At 50.6% G+C, this 10,513-nt stretch overlaps 2 protein-coding genes across 2 annotated transcripts; both read right to left on the bottom strand.

Moving 5' to 3' along the window:
- Positions 1-684: 684 nt before the first annotated feature.
- LOC123420244 lies at positions 685-3,304 on the bottom strand. Its single transcript, XM_045107308.1, has 2 exons — positions 3,130-3,304; positions 685-2,808 (listed from the first exon to the last, which is right to left on the bottom strand). Exon 2 carries the CDS (start codon positions 2,760-2,762, stop codon positions 735-737), a length of 2,028 nt encoding a protein of 675 aa, XP_044963243.1. The 5' UTR covers positions 2,763-2,808; positions 3,130-3,304; the 3' UTR covers positions 685-734.
- A 4,049-nt stretch (positions 3,305-7,353) lies between these two features.
- LOC123420240 lies at positions 7,354-10,513 on the bottom strand. The gene is made up of 2 exons (XM_045107306.1): positions 10,238-10,513; positions 7,354-9,916 (listed from the first exon to the last, which is right to left on the bottom strand). Exon 2 carries the CDS (start codon positions 9,868-9,870, stop codon positions 7,822-7,824), a length of 2,049 nt encoding a protein of 682 aa, XP_044963241.1. The 5' UTR covers positions 9,871-9,916; positions 10,238-10,513; the 3' UTR covers positions 7,354-7,821.

Raw genomic sequence — 10,513 nt, 5'->3', positions numbered from 1 at the left:
CGCGGCGATGCAGCAGAGAGGGAGGGAGAGGGCCGGCAGCGCAGCGCGGCAGCAGAGAGGGAGGGGGTTGGCGGCGCAGCGCCGCAGCAGAGAGGGAGGGGGCCGGCGGCGTAGCTGGGGAAGGAGGAGCTCGAGCGGCGCAGCTGGGGAAGGAGGAGCTCGAGCGGCGCAGCTGGGGAAGGAGGAGACGAGTTGCGCGAGACGAGCCTTTCCGTGTGATTCCGTCAATTTTGTGGTACTAGCACGTTCCGGATCTGAGTGAAATATTTCTAAAATGGAATGAGTGGGTTCTGTTCCAGTTGGTAAACCAAACGCAGGAGCGAGGACTAGGAACGGGTCCGACCCGTGATATTCCAACCCATGACAGCAACCAAACACACCTTAAGTGGGCTTTTAAGTAGACACTGGGCGGCGCATGTCCACGTGAAATTTGGCCCTCGCGATGAAATACAACCAGAAATCAAAGTGTATTTCCTCACTGAAGAGCCTGTACTAAAACTATTTCAAAATTTACTGGTGAGGAGGCTAGTCCCACGGATGTCCACAAAGGCTAATTAAGTGAGCACTGGGCGGCCCATGTACGTCCATGTGTAGTCTGACCCTCACTCTCACATTGTTGAATACCCTTTTTTATAACTATATGTAACTTATGCACAAACAATATAAATACATGAAGTAGGATTCTCAAAAAATAAATAAATACATGAAGTAGGATGCAATTGTTATCAGAAACATTATATTACATCATCTCTTTCTGGGGCCGACGCTAGGTATATGTGTTCTGCCATAAGCCACACGATGGTTGTCAACTCGCCACCACTATTGAGCTTCTGGGCGTGGGACTCCCTGCTGCACTTGTGGCTCGCGTAAATAAGAATGTCCATCCACACTTCCAGGACAAGCTTCAAAGAGTCGGTCGTGCCATCCCTCTCCTTCTCCAGTAGCTCTTTGGCAAGTTGAGCCATGTGAATGAGGCGAGGAGCAACTTCGCCATACTCTCGATCTTGGTACTCATCGTACAAGTTGTTTGCAAGCTCCACTCTCTCCGCGACCCTGGAAGTGCTAGAGTTTGGGCCATCATACACACAGAACAGATCCGTGATGCGTGCACGACTCGGGTACCTAGGATCAGCCGATCGCATGGTGACCAGCCTCTCGCAGGTCCGCCGGTACAACTTCTTTTGGGGCTGTCCTGGCAGCATGTAGGGACGATCCACTAATAGGAACATCATATAGTCGGACATCATCCTAATAAAATGCACCTCAGGCGCAGCATCCACTGCCTTGGCTCTCTTGCTTTTGGCAAGGAAGATCTCGGTGGCGATGTGCCAGATGATGATGCCCTCCTGGAACTCGAAGCCGAGGGAGTCCTTGAGGATGCCTTTGTGGTAAAGCCCACGGCTCTCCAGCGGATCCTCGCCCCACTTCTTCCTTAGCATGCCCGTGCTGAACCTCCCCTTGCTGTACAACCGCTTCATGTAGAGAGCGATACGGAACTTGATCTCACCAGACATCTCGACGGTCCCCGAGTAGTGCTTCCGGTTCCACCACTCGTCGAGTCCCATTGCCTTGGCCAGCCTACCGAGCGGCATGTCGGCGGGGCGCGTGCAGAAATGCAGCAAGTTGTACTGCCCGATGGTGTATGACCACCTTCTTGACTTGTACCTACTGTCACCGCCAACTCGTCCCTTGACAAGATTACGAAGCCACACGACGGCGCGCCGGAGCCTGTCCCATCTCTCGTTGCACAGGGTGGTGTACCGAAGCCAGCTCCACCTGGTAGTGCTCAGGAACGCAAAGGTCCAGGATGACGCCAACGCGTTCAGGAGCGACGCCGTCTCCATGAACACGGCGCCGCCCAGCAGGACGTAGGTGATGGCGACGTCGGCTCTGTCGTAGCCGTCCTTGGAGGTGAACTGGAACAGCAGCATCGAGGTGATGGCGCTAAGAGGCCCGACGAAGCGGACCAGGTAGCCGAAGAAGGTGTGGATGACGGCTGCCTTGGTGTAGAGGACGTCGTACATGAGGGAAAGCTCGATCTCCATCAGCGTCCACAGCTCCACGCCCTGTACTGCTGTACCGAAATGCACGGTGATCTCCACGGAATCCTCCTCGACCACTGAGGAGTCGCCGATGGCGCGCTTGCAGATGTGGAACAGCGAGTGGGCTCGTCGCAGGTGGAACTCCCCCTCCGTGGCTATGTCCTGAGGATGGTTATGGTTGTGGATGGCGGGCGGCTGGGTCTTGACGGAGGCGCCGATGCTCTCCAGGGTGCTGCACTTGAGCGCCCACGTCCTCTCCCCGTACTTGACCAAGCCGAGGGCGAACATCAAAATGGAGGCGATCAGGAGCAGCTTCCCGTCCTGGCCGCGGGCGACGGTGATGTGCTTCTTGAGGACGTAGCCCGCTCCGAGGACCTGCACGATGAGGATGGTGAGGTGTCGGAGCCAGAGCTGGTTGTCCTGGAGCGCATAGGCGGTGATGTTGTCCGGGCCGCCGAGGTGGAGCAGCAGGAACGGCGCCCAGAACGCGACGAGCTGGTTCTCACGCACGGCGCTGCCAAATGACAGGTGGCCGACGGCGTACACGGCGGTGGAGTCGGCTATGAGGTACGCTAGCCACAGGAGGAACCTCCGCACGGGGAGCGTCTGACGCCGGCGGATCCCGGCAAAGACGAAGAGGACGAGCTGGAGCCCAAGGCTGAGGAGGACCAGGATCTGCATCGACCGGTGGTTCCATAGCACCAGCGGCCCTGCAGCCATACTAATTGATCTTCTCCTCTTGACACTCTGGTCTCCACTGCACTGCCTGGAATTGGATGAATTTCCGCGGCTTTGTTTCAGGCACATGATCAGGAGTAATAAACCAAAAGGAATGTATAGATAACAGTACATTATCATGTATGATAAATGCAGGATTTCGTCCGTGAATTTGCTAATACTCAGTCGCCTGAAGTACTCACAAGTGATTGTAATCTAGAATTGCACAAAATGTACAGTGCACACAGTAGACATGTGAATTTTCATACGCATAGCAAAAGGCACACTCCCCTCACAAATGTACTTATATGTAACTAATGCTCGCGATCGACTGCAATTGACAAGCGATGGTGTATGCATAATTACATACCGGCTGTGTGCGAGTTAGGTTGCAGCTCCGAATTCAGAAACCCAGCCGATCTTGAGACGAGGGAGGGGCGAAGGAAACTAACGGAGAAAAGCACATAGGTGCAGTGGCCAGCGGATGTCACTCCACACTAGCTAACCAGTGTGGATCGACATCCAAAGTCTACCACAAGTTTCAGTTTGATCTGCTTCTTAAGAAAGGGATAAGGAAGCTTCGTTCGTGGTTTATAGTTGTAGATGTAGATGGATCTGACCGAACTCAGTGCTAAGCTGGCAGGATCAAGTATGTACTAATGGGGATCACTAGTAGTCCGTATTTATTTATTTATTTTATTCTCAATTTTTTTACTAGGCCGGGTACGTACACTTGCAGATTAGACTAAAGTTGCAGTTGCAAGTAGATTAGATTAAGGAGATGCTACCCAAACTTTTCTCTCTGCAAGTGTACCTACAAACCATCACAGGGCCCAAACTTTGACTATTTCTTGCTGCACTCGCACACAGAAACAATGGCGGCAGCAATGGGGTTGCCGAAGTTTCCGGCCGGCGATGGGAGCTACAATTTCCACATTTCTTTTGCAGGGTAAAGAGCTTGATTGCTCTTTGGCCTTTTGTAGTACATATATATGAATAATAACAACCTGAAGAGTCAGCCTTCAAAAGCTCTGCCTTTTAGTCTTTTACTGGTCAGCCCTATATCAAGAATGATTATTACACATGACTAGGTTATAAACGAATCCAGGATGAACATCAGGCAAACTGCAAGTATTATGCCTGTGGCACGCCGTCTTTGTTGATGCAAGAAAATCATGTGAATAAATAAGGCATCACACTTATAAGAATTCTGTGGTACTTCTCCCGGACGGCTTATGAAAGCTAACCACATGCAGTGCAAGAGCAAGGTGATGTTTATGAGAAGAATAATGGAACTTTATTCATAGCATGATTAGCTATTTTTATTTTAAAATAGTAATAAAGATATGAAAAAATTCTAACCAAGTTGACAATGAAGTCCCAACTTATCTGGCTGGTAAAACATCAACTTGCTATTGCATCATTAGCAGGACAATGGAGATTGGTAAAAGATAGTGATATTTTGCTTTTCAAAGGTTGATGGAGTAGAGAAAGAAGAATTTTATGTATATATGAGGTGAGAGGGAACAAAAGATGAGAGATGTAGATAGTGGACTTTGGCATGACCTCATTCAAATTAACACAGGCATGAGTGACTACGCTCAAATTAATAAATAATTATCATAGTTAACCTATAGCTAAATAAATTTAAGCACCTAATCAACCTAAACCTAACAAATCTAATCCAAGATGGAACCATTGCAATTAGTTGAACCTAACCGGTCATAGAAAATTAGCATAACTAAGCATACCAAAAATCTAGCAAACAAATAAAATCCTCATCGCCAAGGTTGGTACCGCGTGGAACTATACCTCGTTGTGGGAGGATGGCGATCTTGGGAGGCCTTTTTCTTGTGCGGTGTCGGGGTCGAAGATTCAGCGGCCATGCCCTCCGAGTGGCCTAGGGAATCGCCTAGGGGGGATACGAGGCGACAACAACGACAGGTTCTAGTCCTTGGGATAGCATACAGAATCTATCGGCTTCGTCCACCAAGTAGTCTCATCCACGACGAGGAAGCCATCTTGCCGATGGTGGGCTCCATGGATGATAGACGGTGTGAGGGGTCAGTGGAGGCCATGTCATGGGCGGGGAGAGGGGGTCAGGTGGCGGCGGCACGAATGCTTTGGCTGGCGATGATTGGGGATCAGTGCACATTTTTGGTGGAGGGCGGTGCAAAGTGGACCAGTGGTGAAGCAGCAACGCTAGGGTTTGATAGCGGCAGATAACGAAAGAGAAGGGTAAAGATGAGGCTAGTGTTTGAATATGAGGAGTATGTTTTCTCATAATTTCGTTTCTTTTCTTGGTATTGTTCAAGGCGGTTGCATAGAAGAAAGGACCTAAGTAATTTCTGCATGTGGTTTCTCTAAAATTAGCATTTGTGGCCTTTACTGATGTGGGCTGAAATTATTTTCCCGAAAAACAACTAGATGGGATTCTACTAGTCAAATTTTACATGTTGAGTTATTTGCGAGAAACAAAAAAGATAATTTTCTATGAAGTGAAAATAGTGAGCTATTACGATTCACAACACAAGAAGGGTGTCGGTGAATATGTGTTCAGGAAACCCACTCTAAAGAAGAGTTGATTGCATGATGTTCTATGGCAGTTCATGTCAAAATATATTACATTCAGATGCCAGCCCGCGTGTTGATTTTTTTTGGCACTTAATGGTAAATTCAACTCCCAGTCGGATCAACTCAATGGCCATCTCGACGGTGGCGGCTTCTCCGGTGACGTGGTGGTCTAGGCAGGATGGAGACATGTGCAACTTCTACCTGTAGGTGGAGTGGGGACACAGTGTGGCTCCCATTGGAGCCGAGAATGGTTCTACATGCAGGAGCCGTTACATTCCTAGAAGAATCAGGATTGCAGTTTCCCCCTTCCTGGCCAAGATGCTTTGGGGGAAAGCTTTGATTGGGTCTTCTCAGATGTGACGATGGCGGTGCCCAACAAATTGTAGCCTATCGAGGGCATCGTTTTTTTTGAAATTCTTCCGGCTAGAAGGGTCCTTGGATGGAGGTGGTTGTCGATGGGATTTTCAAGATTGTTGTGTCGCAGCAAAGTTGCGGTAGTTAGCTCTCTGTTCTTTTTGTGGTTTCACACTGGGCATTTGTTGCCAGAACCAAAGATCCAAGCAGTGACGATGGCAGGCGAAGGTGGTCCAGCAATGACGAATGTAGGACATAAATGCAGGGTAGGCTCAACTTCAAGAATACTCGCATACACCATAATGCATGAACAATAAGAGTGGCCCGAGGTGCATAATTTTTTTGTCATGACGACATTGATGTGGATTCATGCACTTTATGCTCATCCAATCCAAGAGTGCATGAATAAGATAAATTCAACATGGAATAGACAAAGAGATACCTTGCTAATTGATAACTTCCTCTAATATTTAGATGCTCCGATTCCGAAACGGCATGCCATCTATCAAAAAATAGCTTGTATCCATTACATTACATGTCAGTCAGTAAAAACTAAAAAGACGCTCTAATATTATATACAGTAGATGGCATTGGGTAAGCTAGTAGATTGTTTTGTTCTAACCTTGTCGTTGATTATGATCCAACAAACTTTCCTTGTGTTGTAAGTTGACACATCTTTCTTTGAATAGCTTGTCGATGTCTGAATTCAAAATAGCAGTAAGAAAATGCTGAGAATGCCATGCACTTTGGATTAACCTAGAACAATCTTGACCTCAGATTAACAACCATAAGCAACACTCCAAAGCACAATACGTTCAAAGACAAAATTGCATGTGAAAGCAAGTGCAGTTTGGATACAAAGGTAACGAGCACTCCCAAGTCACCATTGCAGTTTCAGGACAAGGATATATACTAAGGATGAAATTCACCGTTCCATTTTCCTCCGGAACGTGCATCGATTCCTTCACCTGCATTGCAACATTTACTCAGGCCAATAAAGTTGAATCGTCAAGATTACAAGTACTTTACCCTCGTTGTTGGATCTTGGGGTATATAACAATCTGTGGTTCTGGACATGGCCTCTTCCTTCCGGCAGCGGTGGCCCAGTCTCCCTCTCCCGGTGCCGTCCAACCTGCCGGCTAGGGTCCGCTGGCAAGCCGTGCGTCATGGGGCGGCGGCGGCGGCCTGCGAATGCGTCCCGTGCGCGTGGGGTGCCGCGGTCAGTTCTCTGGGCTGGTGCGATTTGGATGTGCGACGGTTTTCTGGGGCTGGGCTGCCTACGTGCTAAAGATTAATAATAGAATATTTTTTGGCGATTTTGCAGAGGAGGCTTGAGGCCGGTCCAATCGATCGTGGGCTCGTGCGATTAACATGGGCTGGTGATCAGCCCGTGTCAAGGGAAGAAACTAGTTGGCGAGGGCTTCTTCGAAATCCTATGGTAGCTAGCTGCACAATACAAAATTTGGGATCAGAGGGGAGGCCGATAGGTAGATAAAAATATGGTCTCAAGCATCAACCCAGATCTGAATGCAGAGTACACTTGTCTCTCTACAAAAGCAATTGATTGAGCATTTTATTCAAGAAGCGTTCTTTACAACAACAAAAGTCTGTAGTGATCTATTCATACGAGCTGAGAAGGAAGAGTGAAAGACAGAAGCCATGTATATAGATGCTACTATAAAAGCATTGACTTTATTTAGCAAGTTGTATATACCACAGTACTAAATTTACAAGATGAATGATCCACCGTTGCAGCCACCTTGTCATTGCCCAGATGTGCACTTCATCGACCCCTGGGTTGAGAGCCTGACTACATTCGACCCCAGCCCCGGAACTACCCGTGGCCTATCGACTTACCCCAACCACACCGCAGAGGAGATCTGCCACCAGATTGATCTGTGCCAAGGCCATCTCTTTGTCAACGATGAGGGCCTCCACCGTCGCCGTCCAGCTTGAGCCACGACGATGAGGGGCCGACACCTGCCCGTCTGAGAGAACCGGTCTTCGCCACCACTGAGGGGAGAGGACGGTGACAGGGGTGGCACGGTGGCGAGACGCTTCCAGGATGCGCGCGGGTTACATCCATGTTCCTTACACATGATGGTAACATGCTTACATGCACGACATTAATGAATTATACTACATCATCTCTTTGGGCAACCGATGCTTGGTAGATGTACTCTGCCATGAGCCACAAGATGGTGGTCAGCTCGCCACCACTGTTGAGCTTCTGGGCATGGGACTCCCTGCTGCACTTGTTGCTGGCATAGACGAGAATGTCCATCCACACATCAAGGACAAGCTCCAAGGAGTCTATGGTGCCATCCTTCTCCTTCTCCAGCAGCTCCTTGGCAAGTCCCGCCATGTGAGTGAGACGAGGAGCAAGGTGGCTGTACTCCTTATCCTCGTATTCATTGTACAGGTTGTTGGCGAGCTCCTCTCTCTCGGCAACCCTAGAAATGCTGGAGTGTGGGGCATCGCGCACACGGAACAGATCCTTGAAGACGCGTGCACGGCTCGGGTACCTAGGATCAGCCGATCGCCTGGTGACCAGCCTCTCGCAAGTCCGCTGGTACAACTTTTTCTGGGGCTGGCCCGGCAGCATGTAGGGACGTTCCACCAGGAGGAACATCATGTAGTCGGACATGACCCTAATGGCGTGCACCTTAGGCTCGGCGTCCATGGCCTTGGCTCTCTCGCTCCTTGTGAGGAAGACCTCGGTGGCAATGTGCCAGATGATGATGCCCTCCTGGAACTCGACGCCGAGGGAGTCCTTGAGGATGCCTTTCTGGTAAAGCCCACGGCTCTTGAGCGGGTTCTGGCCCCATTTCTTCCTCAGCATGCCCATGTTGAACTTCCCTTTGCTGTACAGCCGCCTCATGTAGATAGCGATACGGAACTTGATCTCAGCAGACATCTCGACTGTCGCCGAGTAGTGCTTCCGGTTCCACCACTCGTCGGGTGCCAGTGCCCTCGCCAACCTCCCGAGCAGGGGGCTGGTGAAGAGCGTGTCGGCGGGGCGCGTGCAGAAGTGCAGCAAGTTGTACTGCCCGATGGTGTATGACCACCTTCTTGACTTGTACCTGCTGTTACCGGCAATTCTTCCCTTGACAAGATCGTGAAGCCACACGACGGCGCGGCGTAGCTTGTCCCATCTCTTGTTACACAGGGCCGTGTACCGAAGCCAGTGCCAGTTGGTGGTGCTCAGGAACGCGAACGTCCAAGACGATGCCAGCGCGTTCAGGAGCGACATCGTCTCCATGAACACGGCGCCACCCAGCAGGATGTAGGTGATGGCCACATCGGATCTGATGTAGCCATCCTTGGGGGTGAACCGGAACAGCAGAAGCGAAGTGGTGACGGCGAGCGGAGAGATGAAGCGGATTAGGTAGCCGCGGAAGGTGTGCACCACTGCCGCCTTGGTGTAGAGGATGTCGTACATGAGGGAGAGCTCGATCTCCATCAGCGTCCACAGCTCGACGCCTTGTATCAGCTTGCTGGTGACCTCTTCTTGGCCGTCCATGGAGTCCTCCTCGACCACCGAGGAGTCGACCATGGCGCGCTTGCAGATATGGAACAGCGAGTGGGCTCGTCGCAGGTGGAACTCCTCGTCCGTGGCTATGTCCTGAGGGTGGTTATGGTTGTGGATGGCGGCCGGCTGCGTATTGACGGAGGCGGCGATGCTCTCCAGGGTGCTGCACTTGAGCGCCCACGTCCTCTCCGCGTACTTGACGAAGCCGACGACGAACATCAAAATGGAGGCGATCAGGAGCAGCTTCCCATCCTGGCCGCCGGCGACGGCGATGTGCTTCTTGAGGACGTAGCCCGCTCCTAGTACCTGCACGATCAGGACGGTGAGGTGTCGGAGCCAGAGCTGGTTGTCCTGGAGCGCATAGGCGGTGATGTTGTCCGGGCCGCCGAGGTGGAGCAGCAGGAACGGCGCCCAGAACGCGACGAGCTGGTTCTCACGCACGGCGCTGCCAAACGACAGGTGGCCGACGGAGTACACGGCGGTGGAGTCGGCTATGAGGTACGCTAGCCACAGGAGGAACCTCCGCACAGGGAGCGTCTGACGCCGGCGGATCCCGGCAAAGACGAAGAGGACGAGCTGGAGCCCGAGGCTGAGGAGGACCAGGATCTGCATCGACCGGTGGTTCCATAGCACCAGCGGCCCTGCAGCCATACTAAATGATCTTCTCCTCTTGATACTCTGGTCTCCACTGCACTACCTGGAATTGGATAAATTTCCGCGGCTTTGTTTCAGACACATGATCAGGAGTAATAAACCAAAAGGATCCACACAAATGCGAATGTATAGATAACAGTACATTATCATGTATGATAAATGCAGGATTTCGTCCGTGAATTTGCTAATTCTCAGTCGCCTGAAGTACCCACAAGTGACTGTAATCTAGAATTGCACAAATGTACATTGCACAGTAGACACGTGAATTTTCATACGGATAACAAAAGGCACACTCCCCTCACGAATGTACTTATATGTAACTAATGCTCGCGATCGAGTCGATGGTGTATGCATAATTACATACCGGCTGTGTAGGAGTAGCGTTGCAGCTTCGAATCCGGAAACCAGCCGATCGATCGTCTCACGATCGAGGGGGCGGCGAAAGAAATTAACAGAGAAAGGCACAGAGGTGCGGCGGCCAGTGGATGTCACTCTCCACACTAGCTAACCAGTGGACATGCCGATTGATCGGAAGTTCCAATTGGATCTGCTTCTTAAGAGAGGAATAAGGAAGCTTCACTCGTGGTTTGTAGTTGTAGATGTAGATGGATCAGCCCGAATCACTGCTAAGCTGGCAGGA

This window comes from Hordeum vulgare, unplaced genomic scaffold (assembly GCF_904849725.1).
Source record: "Hordeum vulgare subsp. vulgare unplaced genomic scaffold, MorexV3_pseudomolecules_assembly, whole genome shotgun sequence".
Taxonomy (NCBI): domain Eukaryota; kingdom Viridiplantae; phylum Streptophyta; class Magnoliopsida; order Poales; family Poaceae; genus Hordeum; species Hordeum vulgare.
Note: the sequence above shows the minus strand (reverse complement) of the source record. Positions and strands in the feature narration are given on the sequence as shown.